Source organism: Prinia subflava, chromosome 32 (genome assembly GCF_021018805.1).
Source record: "Prinia subflava isolate CZ2003 ecotype Zambia chromosome 32, Cam_Psub_1.2, whole genome shotgun sequence".
Lineage (NCBI taxonomy): Eukaryota > Metazoa > Chordata > Aves > Passeriformes > Cisticolidae > Prinia > Prinia subflava.
Genome location: NC_086278.1, coordinates 139,603 through 160,877, shown reverse-complemented (window position 1 = coordinate 160,877; position 21,275 = coordinate 139,603). Strand labels below are relative to the sequence as shown.

General features: G+C 54.2%; 1 protein-coding gene across 7 annotated transcripts in view; it reads right to left on the bottom strand.

The window, feature by feature from the left end:
• Positions 1-616: 616 nt before the first annotated feature.
• Positions 617-21,275, bottom strand: part of NUDCD3 (NudC domain containing 3) — a 30,204-nt gene continuing 9,545 nt past the window's right edge. For all 7 annotated transcript variants that reach the window (XM_063420817.1, XM_063420816.1, XM_063420819.1 and 4 more), the window contains 4 exons: positions 12,791-12,923; positions 8,394-8,537; positions 2,225-2,413; positions 617-1,652 (listed from right to left, as the gene is read on the bottom strand). In XM_063420817.1, the coding sequence (XP_063276887.1) occupies positions 1,542-1,652; positions 2,225-2,413; positions 8,394-8,537; positions 12,791-12,923 (577 nt within the window). In that variant the 3' untranslated portion in view covers positions 617-1,541. The remainder of the gene's footprint in view (positions 1,653-2,224; positions 2,414-8,393; positions 8,538-12,790; positions 12,924-21,275) is intronic.

Genomic DNA, 21,275 nt, shown 5'->3' with positions numbered 1-21,275 from the left:
GGCGGCTGGCGCTGCAGTTGCCATGGGAACCGTGGGCAGCCCGGGAGGCCGCGGGCTCGGTGTGCGCATCAGCACCGGGAGATGCCGGCACTGGCGGGGGAGTGGAGGGGAAAAGTGGTGGGTGACACCTCGGGGGTGGTATCCCCAAAGCACCCACAATATGAAACCCAACCGGCTTTGGGGATCCCATATCCAACCCCTTGCCCAAGGACACAAAAATCCAGCACCTCTCTCCAGGGATCTCATATCACACCCCAAGGACCCCAAAATCCAACCTCCTCGGGATCCCACATTCCAATATCCCTGCGCCCAAGTAACCCATAAATCCAGCCCTCCTCAGGGTGTCCTATACCTAGCCTCTCCCAGGGATCTCAAAATTCATTCCCTTCACCCTTAGGAATCCTATATCCACACCCCGAAGGACCCCAAATTCCACTCTCCCCAGCAATCCCATATCCACCCCAACATCCACCCTAATGTCTGGAGCCCGTGCTGGCAGACAGACACTCCAGGCATCCTGCTTGAGTGTTCATGTCCTTGTCCCATAAGCAAGGTGATGGTGGAGAATTGGGCACACTCATCTCCCCAGAGGTGGCACTGAATCACTCACAGGCCCCACGGTGAGACGTGTTTATTGCAAACTGAGGGCGGGGGGTGGGGAACCAGACAAGGCGATGGCCGGGGACCCCCAGCCCACACATCCCAGGGTGGAGGGCTGGTGGAAAGGTGTGAGAGCCAGGCTGGGCCTAGGTGGGGCCTACTCTCCTCATTCTCAGACCCCTAAGTACCGTGCCAGAGAAACCTGTATGTTTCTGAGGCTCCTGACTGGGGTGGGCCTGTAGCCCCCTCCAAATGCCAGTGCTGTGGGGAGCACCCCCACTGCTCCCTGATGAAGAGGGAGCAAACCCTAGAGGATGTCTGTGGTTGCTGCCCATCCCTGGTGGGTATCCTGACAACCCTCCAGTGAGGAGGTGAAGGAGGGGGAAACCAGGAGGAAGCCTCCCCTGGGGCTGGGTAGAGGGCAGGGGCAGCACAGCCCCCTTGGGATACCCTGGAGTGGGGCTGGTGAGAGGATTTGGGGGTGCCAGGTGGGTGCTGTCAGGCAGAGGCAGGCTTCCCCATCCCCACTGCCCATACCCAGCACCCATCTCCACCTGTGAGGGGCCAAGCTGCCCAGTGCCAGAGCATGGAGGGCTCCACAACCCCAGAAACCCCAAAAGCAGTATCCTCATCCACCAAAAATAATTGTCACTCAACGCGACCCAACGTGCTCCCTCTTCCAGAAAAACATGGAGCATCGGCAGCACAAGGTGACAGGCAGGGAAGGGAAGGGAGGAGAGGGGTCCTGGTGCCCAGGTTGCCGGGGTGACAGGATGTAAATCTGCCCGCTTCCTCAGGCTTCTCGACAGAGCATGGATGGGTGCCAGTAGCGCAGATGAGTGAGTCCCGGGCACTGGCACTGGGTATGAGGGTCCTGGTGGGCATCCGGGGGTGGGGAGGTCTCCTCTCCCCGCTTTATTTTTCAGTTGTTTTTGCCACTGTCAAAACTGGACAGCACCGGGGGAGATGTTGAACATGGAAGGGTCGAATTTCTGGCCGCGGAATGGTGAGCCCTCGGTGTCCCAGCCCTTCTTCAACATCTCATGCACCTTCTGCAAAGAGGCCGCAGGCTTCTGTCAGCCTGGGGTAACACCATGCTGTTCCCCACACCCTTTGCCCTCCCCTGCAGTTCATCCCACAGGAGTTGGGGCTGCGTGGCCACCTGACCCATGGGAAGGGCTTTGGGAAGCAATCTCCCTCCTCCATGGCTGGCAGTAGTCACTGCCAAGGGCACACACCACTTCTGTGCTCCCCCTCGCTGCCTGGGAAAGGGCAGACAGCACCCAGGGCAGCACTAGGCAGCTTCTGAGTCGGGCTGAGCCCAGACCCATGTGGGTCCAGCCCTGAGCAGGGCCAGCTTGGGAGAGGGACACAGGGATGTGGGGCCCATCCCTGGTACAGGGGGTCGGGGCTTACAGGCACTTGCAACGTGCCAGGAAAGGGAATACAGGAGTGCATGGCAAAAGATCGATCAGCAGAACCTCACACCCCTCAAATGTTAATGTGGGGGGGCACTGTGAAGAGGAGCTCTGAGAGGGAACAGAGCCATTGGGGCCCCTTTTCCTGAGGATGGGACCCTTGAAGGGCAGGTGGGAGGGCCAGGCACAGGGTAGCCAGCACCTACCAGCTCATGGCTCTGGGGCTTGCCCTGCAGCTTCTGGTGGTAGTCAAAGGTGAGGCGGTCAAGCACAGCATGCTCCTCCTCGTCCACTGTGGCCATGGAGCGCTCCTTGTTTATCTTGTCAATGTCGATCTGCTCCTCGCCCTCTAGGATGGCATTCCACCAGTACTCGTCCCCCTTGTTCAGGTTGATCTGGGGACAAGCTGTGGGTCAGCAAATGGGGAGGAGCCCCTGTCCTGCCCAGAATGTGGTACTCCTGCCTACCTCACAGATCCATGGCAGTGATGCAGAGCTTGGCTGACAGCAGCATGGGGCTTGCCCATGAGTGGAAGTCAAGCTCATACTGATCCAGCCTCACAGCTGGCAGAGGGGGAGAGATGCTTGTGCCACTCTCATCAGCAAAAGGCTTTGCACAACCCTGCTGTGGGCCCCTACAGCCCCAGCTCAGGCCCCAGGGATGATATCTCAGCCCACACTATAGCTCAAAGTCAGGACCAGTGTCCTCCAGGGGTGACACTGGCTCTAGGCCGCATGGCTGACACAGCAGCAGTGACAGAGCGCAGGACTGTCGGATGAGGAGGCTGTGCCTGGTGCAGTGTGGCGCCAGGGCTCCTGATGTCACAGTGCAGCCATCTTGCCTTTCCCTAACCAGAAGAAACCATGGCCTCAGCTCCCTTGGCATTGGCTTGGTGGTGGCGAGACGGGTAGAAAGGAGGCAGGGATATCACCTGCTGCTCTGTGCCACCCCTGCTGACTGCCAGTGCCTGCTTCCCATGGCACCGCAGCTCAGCAGCAGCCCCAGAGGGATGGACGAGGAGAGGGGATATCTCCTTGCTCCAGCCAACATCCTCACTGGGAAAAACCACTGGCTGTAGTCACAGGCATCCCTGATGGCAGTGCCTTGAACAGAGCTGGCTGGCCAGAGGGGCTGTGCTGGGGCCAGCATGGGGCATCCTGCAACAGGAACTCCAACTTGCTTCTAGTTTTTCCAGGAAGAGTGGGCTGCTTCCTCCCATGTTATTTTAGCACTAATCCCAGCAGCAGGGCAGATTTATGGCATTCGTTGGCCTCTGCAAAATCATCAATAAAGGCAGACAATACAGTTTGCTCAAACCTCCCTGGAAGCTCAATAGCTCCAGAGGGGAGAACATGGACAGCCATTCCTGTTACAGAGACAAGCTTCTCTGCGGTGTGAAGAAAAGGAACCAATTAATACAGGAGGGGGTGGCTGGAGTTTAATCCTTCTGGGAGAGCAGAGCCAGTAAAATATTCCAGCTTGGGGAAGGCGTTAGTTTTTCCAGCTAGACAGGCACACTTGTTCTCTTTTTAATTGCACAGTTCCACTTTGAAGGGGAGGGAGAGCCACCAAAGGTTTGCTCCTGCGCTTCCCAACCCTGGGTGGGCAGGTGGGGGAGTGGTAGTGCCCCCAGAACATCACCCTGAGACAGAAAGCAAAGTGGAGGGGCAGCAGCCCCGACTGTCCCACACTTGCAGCAGGAGCACCCTTCAGGCTCCTCAGCTTTGGAACATGAGGGATGTCCCTTCGGTGCTGCTGGTAAGGTGTGAGCTTCCCTAGTGAGGGCTCCCAGCACAAGCCATGCTCCCATGGCATTGCTGGGAAGCACACATGGCTTGGTATATCCCTACCAGGGCGAGCCTGCTGGCAGAGGGATGGACAAGTGTTGGAGCAGCTCAGGCATCACCCCAACTCCATCCCAGAGCACTGGAGGGGATAGAAAACCCATCCTGGAGCATCTGGGATGGAAACCCATCTCCCCTCCCTTCCCTACCAAACCCCTTTCCTTCACTGGCACCCTGCCACCATCTGCACACCTCTGCAGCCTGGGGTAATCTGTTCATCCCTCTTTATTCCAGGGGGAAAGCTGTCAAAGTGACACTCACTCCAAGTGAGCCCCAGTTTCTAAAATGAAATGCCCAAGGGTCAGGGCAAAGGTCCCTATATTCATGTGAGTTTGCGGTTTCGTGGTTCAAGGCGGTGCTGGAGGACTTGCTGCAGACAGGTCCCACCTCCAGGATGGAGGACACAGACATAAGCCATTTCCCTGGACAGTTTCTGCCAATGTCCTCTCTAGATCCAGCCCCTGCTTGGCTGAGTATCTGGGTTATGAGAGCCAGTGGTGATGGTGATGCAGCTGGTTCCTCCCACAAGTACTTTGGGTGCCCAAAGATGGAGACAAGGAAGAGTTGAGAGGCCATGGCAGGTTTCTGGGTGATTCCCCACACATGCCAGTCCTCATCCACCCACCTGCCCACGGACGGCTCTGGCACTCAGCTGACAGGCCCCCTTGAGGCTGTGGGCACTGCTGGGGAGAGCTCTGGAAACTGGGGGGCTTCAGGAGGGAGCATGGCTTCTTCCACAAGGACAAAGCCTGACCTGATTATGTTTCTCACTTCAAGACAAGGCAAAGCTTTGCCTGCACTTGACACTGCTGCTCAGTTTTCCAACCAACAGCTCTGGCCAGCCCCTCAGAGCCCCAGACATGCTGAGAGCCACTGGGGAAGGATGAGGTCCCTGTGGTGTGCCTGTGCCCTCAGCCAGATTTTGACTCTGCCTAGTGGGTCCCAATGGGGTAAAAGCCCAGCTGAGTCTTTTGGGGTGCACAAGGAGGCAGGAAGAGCCTCTGCAATAGTGGCCTGAGGAGAGGGAGGCTTGCAGGAGGCATACTCCAATGCTATATCTGAAGCTGGCAGTGTCCCCATGCCAAAGTACTCACTTCCCACAGCTGATCTCCAAGATATGAACTCTCAGCCACACTGGGATGGGCTGTTCCCTGGAAAAGCACCAGGGTAATGATGGATTGCAAAGAGGATTGCTGCAGGAACAATGGGACACTCAGCAGGAGAGACCCTCCAGCAGGTGACAGGCATCACTGGTATGGACACAGTGTCATGTCCCATCTCCATCCCCTACTGGGAAGGTCACAACCCCTCATTGTCAGTGCTGGGCTTTGCAGTAGCACAAGGTTTCCTCTCTGATGCCAAATACGTTGTCAAACCTGGAGAGATGCTGCTAAGGCATGTAAGTAGGTCTTGGGAAGACAACCTCTGCCTGCCTGCTTTCCTGTTGGAACCACAGCAGCCAAAGTCACCTCAAAAATCATTGAGAGGTGTTTAGGGGAACAGAGGAGGCAGCAATGTCATTCTCAGCAGTACAGGGAGGGCACAGCTGAGCACCACTGAATTGTCTCCCCTCAGCCTCATGGCTCACAGGATAACAAGCCAAGGCTGTAATAAACGTTCAAGGCAGGACTTGCTGACAAAAGCCCAAGCATGGAAAACAAAGTCTGAGAGGAAGAGAAAAAGAGAAGGAATGGGAGAAAAATCCTCCACAATAAAAATAATACCAAAAGGAGTTGTGCACAACACTCAGTGGGGATTGCTAAAAACAGCGAGGTTATTTTAATCTCACTTTCAACAAGCAAGTGGGTGTGATGAAGAAGGGAGAGCACAGGGATGACACCCAGGACCAGGGTACCATGTGGCATGCCACAGGCAGGTGCCCAATCCTGGGACAGAATCCCAAGCAGGAGGTATGGACAGGCCCCCACCCCATGTCGGTAGAGCACTCCACTGCGGAACAATGCCAGCTGGATTCTGCTGCCATGCACATGGGTGTGCCAAAGGATGAGATGAGAAACATGTTGGTGTTAGGCTGGGCTCCAGCTGGGAGAGCTCCACGGAGCAGGAGGGGATGGCAGAGTGGTCTCTGAATGCTGGTAAGGGGAGTTCTGGGGCTGCTGGAGTGCGAGTGACATAATGGAGAGGATACATGAATAAGAACACCAGGCAGGATGGAGGAAGCAGAACTAGGATGGGTTGTAAGGCAAAATAATCTCCCCAGGGTAAGAGCTGGAGGAGAAGGGAGTCTGTTCATGGTGTGTTCATGAATGGCATTCCAGAAGGGAGCTGGGAGGAGGCCAGGGAGGCTGAGGACAGTGAAAAAGCTGTTACAGCAGCTTCCTGAAGAATCTGGGGATCTGGATGATCCCTGATATGTTCTGCAAGAGGACATGGGACTCAACAGCCTCTCTGCACAGAACTGAGACCTTATCAGACAGATAGGACCAAGCAAGAGAGATTCCACCTCCTTGGCGCCAAGACCAAGTTCTGCTGCAGGGATCACCTCAATTCACAGACCATGAACATGCAGCATGGACAGGCCACCAACGTGCCCCAAGCAGTCCCCAAGGCAGGCAGGATCTCCTTGGACAACCCCAGTGCTGACACTGGGTGAGTTCAGTTTTGGCTATGTCCACATCCTGCCAGGGAATGCTGTCTCTGTGTCCCACAGGGAAGCCAGGCAGCACCTTGCAGCACCCTGCAGAAGGGAGACAGCCCAACTGCTGCATTTGGAGCTTACACAGAGCAATGCACAAACTGGGGCACAGAAAGGGTCCACATGCCCCATAAGCACCAGATAAACCCCAATGGCCCCATCCAAGCACTGAATGAAGCAATGCATTCCTATCTGGGTGGGTGTCCCCAGATGAATGAATCAGGAGGAGGTGCAAACCACTCCTGGCTACTCAGTGCATGGAAAAAGGAGATGCTCTTGGGCGAGAATTACTCACTCTGCTCCAGTTACCTTACAATTCTTCAAGCGAGATCTCATCCCACTATCAATATGTTGGCAGCCAGCTGGAGATCCTCACAAGCCTGGGCTTGTGCTATTCGAGGCAAGACCCAGCTCTGGGGTTGGGGGTGATGGGCCCACTCCACTCCCCACGCTGCCCGTGGCCACTCCAGGAGGCATCGAGTCTCGCTCCACCCACACCATTCCCAGCCTCTGACAGGTACTAAAGAGACACTGCCCCTCTTGCTGATGCTGGGAACAACCACCTGGGACTCCCAAACTTCCATCCACACTGTGAAGCAACCACCCATTGGGCCACCTCCTCTTCAATGGGTTTATGCCTTTCCAGGATTGTTTCTTTGTCCCAGATAAGCTAATTTTCAAGATGTTTATGAATATCTATAAAATGCAGGTTAAGAATGCCACTAGCACATCCCTTCAATGGCCTAGGAGCATCAAAGAAGCTCCTCTCCCTTGCAGAGACCTCACTTACCCTTTTGGCACCAGCCTGTTATCGAGGCACATCCCTGCAGATCAGCAGTGGTCGAGTGGCACTGTGCAGCCTCCCCACACAACCATCCACAGGATTCCTAACTCCGGCAGCACATTCCCACTTCATTTTCCACTGTGAGGGCTTGGATTTGGGTGCCATCTGCTGCCACCTTTGTGCCACAAGGCAAAAGGCTTGGATCCAGCTCCCTCCCTCCCATGGACAGCATGCGTCCCCTCCTGGGGACGTCCCTCTCACAACAGCCTTGGGACTCCCAAAACTCCCCTGGAAAAGCCTCTGGGTGGAAAAGGATAGGGCAAAGATGGTCACAGGTAGCAAAATCCTGCTCCTAGCACAATTCTGGCCCCCAAACTGGCACATAAACTTTGGAAACTGTTTGACACTCAGGATCCCAGGGTGATGATCACAGCTCCAGCTATGAACACAGCTGAACTCACACCATCAGCCTGAACATCTAGAACAAATCAGAAATGAGGGTTGAGGCTGGGAACCCACCAGTAATACACAGCTGGGCACCAGCAACACTGAGACCAGCTTGACAGGCATGATTTGGGACAACAGGCACACAGCAAACCACAGGCCTGATGGAGGCAGAGGAGCCACAGCGTCCACATCAAACAGGGCAAGTAGGAATCCCGTGACAGGACAGAAAGGAATGGTGGGGAACAGGCACCTGCCAAGGTGCTGGGGTTGGAGTGAAGCCAGAAGAGTTGGAAGCCAGAGTCAGCAAGGCGAGGTGTGCAGGACCAACACTGTGGTGCAGGACCCCATGCTAGGATTAAGGACAGTGACCACCCCTAAGTCATGGCTGTGCTACACCCCCTCAGCTGCAGCTGGGGACCCCTTTGCCCAGTCTGACAGTCATGCTGCCCAGCCAGCACCCTGACAGGCAACTCAGGAGTAGGAGGCAAGGCAAACCACACAGGCAAGGGCAGCATTAGCCAGACATTGGACAAGCAAAGCCAGACACATCCAGAGCTGACTCAAACTTCCACCTGCTCGTTTCCTAGGTCAAGTGTGGCAGAGCTGCAAGCCAAGAAGACACAGCTGGTGTAAACCATCCTTACCAAAACGCACTTCCCCGGCTCCAGGCTCCACAGGGAACTCTCTGTGTTGATCTTGTGGGTGAGTTTCCCTTCCATGAGGACCTGTTGGCTGTTTCCCTCCAGCACAGCTACACGAATTGCACCGCTGCTGATATCCACAGACACCTGGAAACAAAGAGAGAGACAATAACCTGGAAGGCTCCTGCTTGCCATCTCACTGCGCAAGCTGGGGTTTGGGGTCAAGTGCACTTGCAGGCGATGAGAGAAGAGCTTCCAGGCCTGCCTGTAGCAGCAGGGTGGCAATCCTGCTGCTCTCTCATAGCAAATAGCGACAGTTCAGAGGAGAGAAGGAACCTATTCATGGAAGGAAAAGCAGTACAGCCCAGCAATCAGGGGGACCCTTGAAGGATTCAAGGCAGCTGTTTCTACCCTGTGCTCAAAGAAGACCAGTAATGCTACAGGCCTCCAAACAGCAGTCAAAGGCTGGGCAGCTACTTGCTGTGAGAGCTCTTTAGGGGTGTGCCTGTCCATCACTGTGATGAGCTGGGCACGAGCGTGTGTATTCTGATAGATGAGCAGGGGTGATTTGGGGGTTACTATACTAGGGCTGCAGCAGGTCACCCCCTCTTTGCTGCACCACGCTGGAAGCATGCTCCTTGGCTCTGCTTCCACTGCTGGAGCCAGCACTGAGCTCAGACCAGGCCTCCCTCAGACCAGGGTGTGTGAGGAGGGGCCGAGTGCAGGAGGAAAGCTGCAGCATGCTTTCCCGGCTCCCTGCTACAGGGACAGCTCTGTCCCCAGGAACGAGGCCAGTTCCCGCCCACAGCAGCCATATGGGGAACCCTGCTCGGACCTGCCATGCAGGTGACATGGCTGTCCCCTGGGGAGACAGAGGCAGGCTGTGAAAGGCACACAGTACCCTTGGTCTCTGTAGAGACCATATGTTCTCTCTTGTCCCCTCTAGCCCTGAGGTGCTGCCAGCAGAGCTCATGCCAAGCCAGAGGATGTAGGGAAGACCTGGCTGGGAAGAGGTAGGATTGTGGCCCCCAGTGCTGGCCCAGGAGGAGGAGACTGCAGTGAGATTTGCCTGCATTCTCTCCCAGAGTTCCCCCAGATCTTCCTCCTGCTCTGCAGATCTCATTTGAAATGTTATTACATTATCCATTACCTAGGAGACTTCCAGCAGCTCACTAGCTCCACACAGGCAGAAGACAGGCAGAGCTGCTCCAGCCAGGGAGGGCACCGTGGCTATGTCTGACTGATGTCACCCGGGTACAGCCCCCAGACCTGCTGTGCGCTCCTGCTGGAGCACACGAGGCCCGGCGCATACAGCACAGGGTGACATGGGGACTGAGTCCAGTGTGATGGCTGGGAGCTGGACTGTGCTCACAGGGGAGAGGGAAGGAATGAGAAAGGACAACAGGCTGTCACCTGGCATGTGGCTGTGGACAGCCTCTACAAGAGCAACTGTCCTGGGATGAAAACACCTCCAGAGGAGGTGCTCCCTCCATGGAGAAGCTCCCTCTAGCCCTGTGCTGATGCCTTACTGCAGAGACGAGGCATTGGGATGAGGCTCTGCCCTCCACTACCACCATCTGCTCAGCTCCCCGGGTGCATGGACAGAGCTACTGATGTTGAACTCTCAGCATGGTACAGGGCCTGCCCACAAAGGATCAAGGGGAAAAAAGCAAGGTGACTCCCATCACCTTCTGGGGAGAAATTCTTTGGGGTGTGGAGGGCCAGGAAAGCCAGAGACATGGAAGGTACAGGTGCAGCATTGTGTCTGTGGGATCTACATGGAGCAGAACAACTAAATGTGAGAGGGGTTTTATTCACAGGTGGCTGCACAAGATATCTGGTGGGGCCAAGGGACATCTTTTAGGTGGCCCTGGGACCAGCCATGCATTGGAAGAGGAAGCAGAGAAACCAGAATGGAAGAGATACAAACTGGGAAAACTTTACCTGGCCACTTTGCTGTGCAAGGAGCCAACATGAGAAGCAATTGCAACACCTGCTTCTACCTGCACCTAGCAAGAAGGTCCTACCCAGCACACCAGCCCCCCAGGAGTAGGGACAGGGGCAGCACATGCCCTGGTGGAGAGCCCTGCCCCTCTGTGCATGGAGGCACATGTCTGTAAGAGGGCTCATGTGTGCACAAGGCGGTACCTGTGGACAGCCCACACCTAGAGCAAGGCCAAGAGCAACCTCCAGTACTCTGGCAGCTCTGAAGCTGCTTGTCCCTGCCCATGCACTCCCCATGAGCACCTCTGCTCCCCAAAACACCTGGCTGCTCCCAAGGAAAGCAAGCTCTCGTCTGTGTGCTGTGACCTTTTCACCTCAGTGATTTCTGTCCACACTAAACGCCAACACCCGACCACGCAGCTCAAATATATAAATACAAACTGAGAGAGGAATCAAGCTTGTCTCCTCTTGAGTCCAGCACAGAGAGGCCTGGAGTCATTATCTCTATTTAAGCACTCAGATCCATGGGTCTCTGTTGTGCCCAAAAATAGATCAGAGAGGTGGGGACCATGGAGGAAGATGCTCCCACCTACCCAATCACCCATTTCTGCTCCAAGGACACCTGAGCTCCATACAAGGAAACCTTAAGCTCACCAGAGCAAAGTGTGCCATAGCAACGGCCTGAAACACAAAAAGTCTTCCCAAAAATAAGGAAGACTGTGAGCAGCATTAGAGTTGGGTGCACTCTGAGCCCAGGGACCAAATGGGGAAATTTTTAATCTTGCCTTGGCAGGTAGAAGCCAAATATCTAGTGATTGTGTTTTTAAATATGAAGCTGTCTGAATGCAGAATGTTGCTCTTGGACAGGTGCCCATGAACAACATGTCCAAAGTCCACAGAGCTTCTAAATTGCTCAGAGTCCTCCTGCTCTGGCCTAAGACCCAGCCTGTCTGTTCTCATCCCCCCAAGGCTGGGAATACATAGGATCATTCGGAAATGGAAACTCAGCTGCCAAGAGAAGCCCCAAGAAGGATGGATGAACAAAATACCAGGAAAGAGAGTGTAAGGAGAAGGGAAGTCCAGCACCCAAACAACCTATTGCTTCAAGAGGGCGGCGTGGGCAGACACTGGGGCAAGGGTAGGCAGAGCCATGCCAGCGAGCCACTGGCATGGGAAGGGGGTGTCTTGAAACCTCCTTTGACCACTCTGAGGGGTGCAGGGCCTCTTCCACACCAATGGCACAGTCTTGAACCAAGGAAAGGTCAGGAAACATATCCTGTCTCCACTCCTGTGAGTTCCTGCAGGCTCCTGAACCTCTCCATGGCCAAGGATGGAGCAGACAGAGCCTTATGTGGGGTTTTTGGCAAGGACACAACTTCCCTGGCATGGAGCAAACTTCCCCAGTCAGGGAGAGGAATCGTGATCAAAGTATGATGCGGAGGGATGGAATATCCATCTGGACACTCCAGAATCCTTTGAAGAAACAGCCTGGGTTTGTTTTAGAGACCTGCTGGGAGAGATGCATCTTCCTGGTGCCTTGCTGTGCCTGGGGCAGCCGTGTTCCCCCTCACCCCTCTGGCCTGGGCTGCTGCTGCTGCCAGTGACATTCCTTGGCATGCTGAGGAGCTGTGTAGGCTGAAGCCAGTGACAAACTCCAGTGTGCTCCTTTCAGCCACCCTAGAAGCAGAGGAGAGCAGGATGTGGGGAGCACAGGCTTGCAAAATGGAAAAATACAGAGGGAAGGGCAGCACTTGAGAAAGAGTTCAAACTTCTAGGTCTGACTAAGGCCAGCCATGAGCACAAGGAGTGTGGTCCCTGACTAGTAGACTGACTAGGTCCCCGACCAGGAGAGAACAGATGTGGTGCAGGAAAACAGCATGACCACAAGCAGAACAGGGAAGTTCCTGCCTGAGCCAAAGAGAGAGGCGAGACCTCTCTGTGCATGAAGCCAGCCAGGGGGAGGGGCTGGCCCTCAGCCTCCACCCTAGGCCAGCTCCCTTCCATCTAGAGCAGGTCAAGCCACACAGGGGCTGTGCCTGATCCAGCTCCCCAGTGCCAGAGGAGCCGTTCCAGCAGCTCCTGCTTCCAAATAGAAGGCAGAAGACACTCAGAGCCAGAGGAACAAATGAGGAAGGGCATCCATCCCCAGCCAGGCTCCGAAACACACGTGTGAGTATGCAGGTAGTAGAAGCAGAAAGAAGAAGCACAGAAAAGGTGAGACAATGCCAGGGAACCTAGCTGAGATGAAGCGGAGGACACTGCAGCACAACAGGAACACAGACAGGCTGTGGTCTCAGTCCCCACCAGACTCACACTGGAGAACAAGGCACAACCACATCCTGGTCCTTCAGTACAAAGGACAAGGAGCCTTTCTGCTCCAAACAGAGTTTTCCAGAAAAGTTGCGCATCTCAGTGGAAAGGGAAAGGTTAAAGAGACACCACTAGCACCACTTTACCTGTTTGCCTTTGACAATGTGCTTGGGCACAGGCACTTTAATTTCCAGGTCACTGTAGTCTTGGGACCAGGTGTAATTCTCTCGCACAGCTCCATTGTAGCTGTCGGGGTTTGTCTGGAACTGCTCCTGTCTCCTGGCAGGGGGAGAAAGGGGTGACATGTTAAATAATCAGAGAGATCAGAGCCTGGAGAGAGCAGGATGCAAGGAACCCAAAGGGAGGGCATAGCTTCAGCTCAGCCCTCCTACAGCATCTCCAAGGCTGGGCTCTTGCCCAGTCTCTCCCTCACTGCTGGCTCTATGGAAGGGAGCAGGTCCAAGTAAGCAACCACAGGACAGAGGGACCACAGCCATCCTGCCCATTGTGTTTGACTCACAGTTCCCTCTCCCCAGTCTGCTAGAGCAGCAGTCAGGCTGCTGAAAGGACAGTTTACAAGACATACAATGATGACAGTTTGGCTGCCTAAAAGGTGCAGAGTTGGCACCCAGTGGGCCCTGGCTACCTCTGCTGCAGTAGAGAGTTGCTTGTTCCCTCCACTTCCCATCACAGCCAGAACAGGGACACTGGCACGTGCTGGGTGTGAGCTGTCCCCCAAGCCATTGTCATGGCTGCAGAGGTGGTGGCCTATGGCTGTGACCCAAGCTCATCATGAAAACACAGCAATGGTTCTCCTTACCCTGATTTTAATGTTTGGGAAAATCACCAGCTGTTATGACCAGGGCAACTGTTTACATGGAAGAGATGCAGCTGGGGACCAGGATGCCTCAAGTGCCATCCCAGGGTGCCTGGACAAGTGAATCATGAGCAACATCCTGAGCACAACATTGCCCCTCCCAGCTGTGGAAATGTCAGAAAAGTTGAGGAGACAGCTTCAGGGGTAAGATGGGGTTTATCAATAAGCAATAATCAATACAGTGTTTCCAGCCAAGAAAGGAAATCACCAGACCTATATCCCTTTAAACTGCTGGGCTGGGGATCTATTCCACTGAACCCTCACAGAGAGGGCTTTCAAATAAAATCAAATCTTTTCTAAAGATAGCTGCGGTGCTAACAAAAGGCTGAGTTATTTTAAAATGTTTTGATACCTACCTAGGCTTCAATGTAGAGCTGGATAAACATGGGGCTCAGGGACTTATGTAAAGGGGAGGCTGGTGAAGAGCAGCCCCAGGGCACAGAAAGCCCCAGGGAGCCTATCCTCCTGTGCCCTGCTGCCTTCCTGGCACCCCCACTCTGGGGGGCCCTCACTAGTATGGGGTGGGCTTGGCTCCAGCAGCACAGTGCTCTGAGGGTTATGTAAGAGCCATCTATTTAAATTAAATTAGGCTGTAAGACAGTCGGAGGGGGCTGTAAACATGGCTGTGCACATCTCCCCCCCTTTTTTTTTTTTTCTCTATGGTTTCACTGGGACCACCAAGGGTTTCACCTGCCCTGTTACACCTATGGACTGGGGTGGTTGTGATCCACTCCCAAGCACTGAAGGCCCTTCTGGGACTGGCAGCTTTCACAGGCTCCCAGCCTCAGCTGGCCATTTCAGGGGGCATCGCATTATATTTCGGGCATCTTGGCCTTGCCTGGCAGTCGCCCATTGGGTGCCCATTGCCATGGAAACAGGGTTGGCATGGCAGCGCACACCGGGCTGGTGCGTTGGCTCCAGCTGTCGCTTCCCAACCGCCCCCGGATTGTAGGAGTCAAACAGGCTGGAGGGCGAGAAGCTGAATGGTGCAGGCGACCAGGGGCTGTGCTGACAGGGTCTTCAGGGCCCCGCACACATTCCCCGTGGGAAGTAAACAAAGCAAACGTGATGAAATGTGGTGGCATGTCCCCAGGCATTGTCTCATGTGTCTCCTGGTCCCCGCCTAGGAACAGCCCAGTGGTGGCACCCAGCTTGGCTCTAAAAGCATAACCGTCTCACAGACCACCCTGCATTAGCCCCGGGCAGGGAGGAGGGTCTGTGTGCGGCCTAGGGCAGCTTGGCTGGTTAAACGCCCTCGCAGGATGTTTATCCATGCCGTGGGGTCTGTCCTGGCATGGCACAGCTTTGTGGGACTCCTGCCCTCCACCCCAGGTTGGCCGCAAGGCCACATGGTGAACCAGAAGACAAATCTGACCTGATTTTCAACTCAGCTGGGTTTTTGATCTCCTAAGAGAGTGTTTCCTTCTAAGCAGTGTGAGCCACTTTCTGTTCTTCTGTGACCTTCAGCAGCAGTAGCACAGAGGGGGTTTCGACACCCCACAGTCCTACCTGCATCACCCTTCAGTTCTCTGTAGCCTCCCTCCATGAGAAGCCCAGCTTTCTGGCTCAGTGACCATGCTGGCTATGGCAGAGCCCAACCAAGCTTCTCCCAAACCTGTCAGCAAGACATGTGGGGGAAGCTGGGAGTTGCCATTCCAAGTGTCTGTGGCTCCCCACAATCACAAAAGAACCAGACAAGAACCATCAAACGGCAGTTTCCCCTGGGCTGTTCCCCTCTGGATGTCTCCTGAGAAAAACTCAAAAGGGAGCAGGAGGAGGCAGTGGGCCTATGCCCAGCCAAGGCTCATGAGACTAGATGTAGATCATCAAAGATGGGAGAAATCCACTCATACAAAGGCACACATGGTGAGACACCAGCTGCAAGCGGCCTCAGCATGAATAAATACAGCAATCAGTTGCTGTCACAAAGCCACCAGATGTCCTGGATGTGCCTCTCTTCTCAGGGGAAGAGCACTGGGGCAAAGCAGATCCCAGCCAGGCAGTTCTGGATGTTGTAGCCCCACTCAGAGCTTACCAAACGTAATCTCACTGCTCATGAGGGCATGAGTGACTCATCAGCCCCACAGCCAGCATTAACTGTGTGACAGGGAAACTGAGGCAGGACTTGTTCTGCAGGGACTTTGTCTCTCTGCACAGTATAGGGACTGCACAGTGACAGCATCTTTACTTCAGCCCAACTGTCCCTGTGGGACATCTCTGTCATTCTCCAGAGCTGTCACTGTGCCGTAATGGGAGCACAGCTGGATGACAGAGGGATGTGTCATCACCTCCTCTGCCATCATATGCAGATCACTGGACAAGCTCAGCCCCACTGCCTTGGCCTTGCAGCCCCTCATCCAGCTTCAGGGGGAGAAGTTCCCCCTTGTGCCTAAACCTCCCTCCAGCCACGGCTGCCTGTCCTGCGGGGTGTGAGTTCCACTGCCATTACTTCTCCACTCTTCTCCCCAACGCCTAGTCCAAATCCCTCCAGCTGTTTTCCCAAGACACCACCAACCTCTGCTCCAACTATTTCCAATGTTAAAAACCCATGCAATGGGCTTTGTACCCCTGAGCGGGATCACTGGGGGACTCACGAAGCCTGGATAATTTCATTGCCAGTGTAACTGCCAGCTCTGGAGCCATGGAGGAGCCAGGGTGGTGAAGGCAGGGTGCAGCCTTGTTAGGCACTGCTGACAAACAGCTGACAGCTCTACCACCTCCTGGAGCAACTCTTCCTTTCCTGGAGGTTTTCCAGCCAGATCTCTGCCTGGTCCAACTATGCTTAGCACATACCAGTGGCACTTCAGAATTGGACCCTGCTCTTTGCCTGGGAGGCAGCTTCCCTTCACCTTCACAGGAAACAGCTCTGGGTCACAGCATGCTGGGCCAAGCCATGCTGCCACATCAGAGGTGGCTCTCCAGGTCAAAGGCATCTGTCATGTTGTCTTAAGAGCACCACTGTGCAGCAGGTTAGAGAACCTCCTGCACCAACACCATGGATCCTGCTTCCATCCCCATGACCCACCAGGTGAAGGGGGAGGCCAGATCCAGCACAATGTGTGGGTTGGGCAGCAACTGTCCCAGCAGTACGGCTGCTCCTAGTGCGATGGTCACTCACCGGACTGCCTGAGTCGCTGCTGGGCTGGGGCAGGTGGTGGCAGGACTGAGGGGAGGGAGGGTGACAAAGCACCAGCTTTTAAACCCAAGGGCTTGGCACAGTGTGCACTTGGCTGCTGGGTGGTGGGGATGGTGGGGGTGGGTCTATGTGTTCTGTCTTGTTCTATTTTTGCTCGCAATGTGTCATTTTGGGGGAGGTGAAACCTTTAACAATGCACCGTCAAGAAGCAGCCGATCTGTTTCCCACTCCTCAGAGCCACATGGCACAGCACGGCTGTGCTGTCCCTGGGACTGGAGTCACTCCATACATGCAGGGTGAGACCCTAAGCAGCAGCACAAGGGCACCAAGACTCCCTAGAGAGGTGGCAGTGTCGTCACTGGTGGGCATGCTAGATGTCTGAGGATTTAGCTGTATGTCAAGCCCCATACGCAGATTTCTAGGCATTTCTTACTCCGGGATTCCCAGCTCCGTGGGTTGGTGACGCACGACAAGCTGAGCAATGTGGAAATGGCAACAGCAATCCTCACTCTGTGGACAGTCAGCTGAACGCATTTCTGTCCTTGGAGCTCAACAACTGCAGCACCAACTCTGTGAACACAGTGCCGGACACAAACAAAGAGCAGGAACCAAACACACCAAAGGATCTGGTTGTTTGAGCTGAGAAGAAGCAGGGCAGCCCACTGAGTTCCTCTTCACTGAGGAGTTTTGGTGCAGGCATGATAAAGTTGAGGAAAAGACAGAGCAGCATGAGGAAGAGAGGTGGGTAAGTGTCATGGGAGAAAACTGGTATGGCATAATACCAATGGACCTTTGTTTTTCCCCATAAGAAGAAGGAAAAAAATCCAAGGATTTTGAGAACAACTCAATGAAAGTGATCCTCTCAGCCTGGAGCACTTCAGCTTTCCAAGGCAGGATCCCTGCCCTCTCAGGAAGGGAAGTCCAGGATACCTGGATCTAGCAGTCAAGGATGCCACGGCTCAGTGGCCAGTACAGCAGACACCCTCATGTCACTGGCATTCCCAGAAAGCTTACTCCAGATCTGGCACTGCTATTTGCTATTACTCAAGGCAAATTATTTAGGCAGCTTTAAGGAAATCATGTCAGGCCAGATGTGGAGATATTGAGGAAGGACGAGAGGAGCAGCCCACACTCTGTCCCCTTGAAACCACTGCTGCAGGTAACACTGGGCTCTGCTGGGAACTAGCACCATGTCAGCAGCCACCATCCTCCTGCCGTGGCAACACCCAGGTCACCCACCTAGGGTGGCCCATCAAGACCCCTGGCAGCCTCCAGGCCTTCACACTATCACAAACCCCTGCTTCCTCCTGGGGGAAGCACCTAGCACTACACCTGCATCCTGCCCTCCCAGCGCTAAGGGAGCTGCATGCAGTCCAGCAGGGCAGAAACCATAGAGCAGTGCCAGAAAGGCAGGCAGGCAGCGGATGGCAGAGCTCATTCTGCATCTCTGCAGAAAGGTCACGCTCACTCAAAGACACCAGCACATGCAATAGAATACAGATTTACAGGAATAGATTTCCAGAACTTCTACTATCCCTCCAGCTGAGAACTCAAAATGCCTCAAGCCACAGGAAGGTCTGTGCACCCCAAAAAGCTGCTACCAAGCTTCAGCTTGAGCTGGCCAGCCAAAGCTAAAAAAACCCCCAGCTTCTAAGATGATTTTGAAGAGGGTGAAGTGTAAAGGGTAAACTCTCTGCTGGTCAGGGTTCCAGTGTGGGTGCTGTAGCAACAGGTAAGGAACCCAGAGGTTTAACCTCATCAGAAAGCTGCATTCCCAAAGCTGCAGGGATTGTGTGCATGGAAAATCCCAGCTTTGTGCTACTTCTGCAAGCAAGCTGCAAAGGAGCCTCCCCCCTCACCTCCAGATTTAACATCTTTTGGCATCAAAACATCAGGACAATTGCACTTTCTGTCTGTCTCTGGGTTCTGCCTGAGAAGCACCGCAGTAGGAAAATGTAGACTGCAGTTCCCAGACCTTTGCTGGGGTCCAGGAGGCACCCAGGCCTCCACAAAGACTTCTCTGTACCAGCACTTCAACTAATGAGGGAATGAGGGCTCAGGCACAGCACTAAGCAAGCTGAATGCCAAATCCTTTCCTTTAAATTTCAAGCTGCACTGCAGTCAATAAGCCTCAGGATCCACTCTGATCCCCTCTGATCCACTCGGATCCTCTCTGACACTCCTTGGCCAGCAGCAAGCTCCAGCCCTGAGCACAGCAGTGGCCCAGGGCCCTCCCAATCCTCAGGATATCTTCCAGTCCAGGTGTGTTTGGTTTGATGGAGAACAACCCAAATCCAGTTTTGGAAAGTCTCCTTCACCCCCAAAGTGGGCAGAAGTCTGTCAACAGTTCCCCATAGCCCATTATACCTGAGGTCCTGGGCACACACCTCCAGGACTGCACTGTGCAGTTTGATGGTCCTGCTCTCAAAATCAGAGTGAAAAATGCAAGCCAATGCCTTCCCCCTCACTCAAACCTGAGGCACAGCCCAGCCAGGAAGTGCAGCCCAGGCTCAAGCCTGCAGTGCCCACCATCAGCCTTATAAGGATCATGAAATTACTTTGGTTGGAAAAACCCTCTGAGACCATCAAGTCCAACTGTGTCCCCAGCACTGTCAAGGCCACCACTAACTCATGTACCCAAGTGCCAAATCTGCATGTTTATTAAACCTCCCCAGGCATGAGTACTCCATCATTGCCCTGGGCAGCCTGTGCCAGGGCTGGGCAGCCCTTCCCATGAAGGAATCTTCCCAACATCCAACCTAAACCTCCCCTGGCACAACTTCAGTCCTTTTGTCCTGTCCCTGGTTCTCGAGGAGCAGAGCCAGATCCTCACCTGGCTCCACCCTCCTGTCAGAGTTGTCAAGAGTGAGAAGCCCTGAGCCTCCTTTTCTCCAGACTAGGCCCCTCCAGCTCCCTTAGCTGCTCCTCATATGACTTGTACTTCCAAGGTCACCTCACCTTCAGGAAGCCTCAGAGCTTCAACTTACCACCAGGACGGGACCAACAACCAAAAATCAAGCCCATCAAGACACATTACCCTAGAATCCATAGTGTCACCAAGCCTGGGTGATGCAGCGGGAAGGGGTCAAGGCTCCTGGGTACAAGGTGCCCAAGGCACCACCCACATGATGCCTTTGCTGCTCTACTCAGGAGCCAACCAACAAATCCACCTGCCTTCTCTGCACCTGGAGCCCCCACCAGCCCCACCAAGATGCTCTGCCCCTCTCTCTGCTGGGGGAGAGCCTTGCCCTTTTTCAAGCTCACTCACTTCCAGAAGGCTTTTAGCCTTCCCTTTTGCATCCCCAGTTATTTACAGAGCTGTTCGACAGTGCCAACTTACCGACATTAGGCAAGTTGAAATGCCATCACCAGCTTGCAGAAGAGTGTTGGAGTGCTGGCATCAGGGGGCTAAATTTCACTACTACTGGGATATTTAGGTCAAGGACAGCAGGACATGCTACTGTCCAGGAAAGACCCCTGGGATCTTTATTGTTTGCACACAGCTTACACAGCCTTGGGCTTCAGAGATCTCCTGGGAGAGAGACCTACACGCAGCCAACCAGGCTCCCCTGGGAAAGGGAGATAAGGCCAAAGAAACCCAATAGGATTGAGCTGTGGGAACAGAGGACAAGGTGGCCCCTCAGACCCCTGCACCACCAACACAATCTGGTCCAATCCATGTAGTTTTCCACTTTAGGCCCCTTTTGGTGAACACTGCAATATTAAACCAAGCAAATAGAGATTGCTTTTTTACCTAAGAATTGGGCACATGCTGTCCCTTGGTTTCCAGCCCTGGGATTTTCTGCTTGTTGAGAGAAAAATTTATAGGTTTTAATCTAGTTATTTTTGGTCCCAGGACCTAATTTTGGAGCTCAGTACCTTGGTAGGGCAACCAAAAGCCTTAGCAGTTCAGTGCAGCACAGGGAAACTGGCACTCTGCTGCTGATCTCTGCTGCTGATCTCTGCTGCTGCTGAGCTACCCAAATGGAGGGGCCTGGGTCTCCATGAGAACACTGGAAAATTGGACCCTGACTGTTCCTCATCATCTGCAAAAGGCTTGATGGACAAGGGCTGCACCAGAAAGGGCTAAGGGATTTCACCCTCAGCTCAAGTGTTTCAGCCCTTTGAAAGAATGCCTCCTGAGTAAAGTTCCCACCACAATGGGAGAGGGCATATGGATTAAAAGAATTCTCCCAGCAGGAATGGCTTCTCTCCATTGCAAGAAAGACTCCACTTAGCAAAGATGACTTAAGTTACATTTCCCTGCTTCCCTCAGTGTCACCTGGACACATTCCTCCCAGAAACCAAACGTAACAGCACTGCAAGTGCAGTGCTGCAGATTCTGAGGGTCAAAAGCCTTGGTGCCACATAAGGAGCCAAGGATACACTGGGGTGTGTTGGCAGAAGAAGGTCTCACCAACACAGGGCTTCTGTGAAGCTCTTGCTCCCACCCAAAAAAGCTGTCAGCATTGGGGAGAACAGGGAAGGGAGAAAAAGGGGTTGGAATGATGTCACTTTACTGTGAGAGGTACCATGTGGCTGGCAGAGGATTTCCTGGCCTCATTGCAAAAGCAGGACAGCAAAGGAGAAAAGAAACAGAGCAGGAGGCAGAGAACAC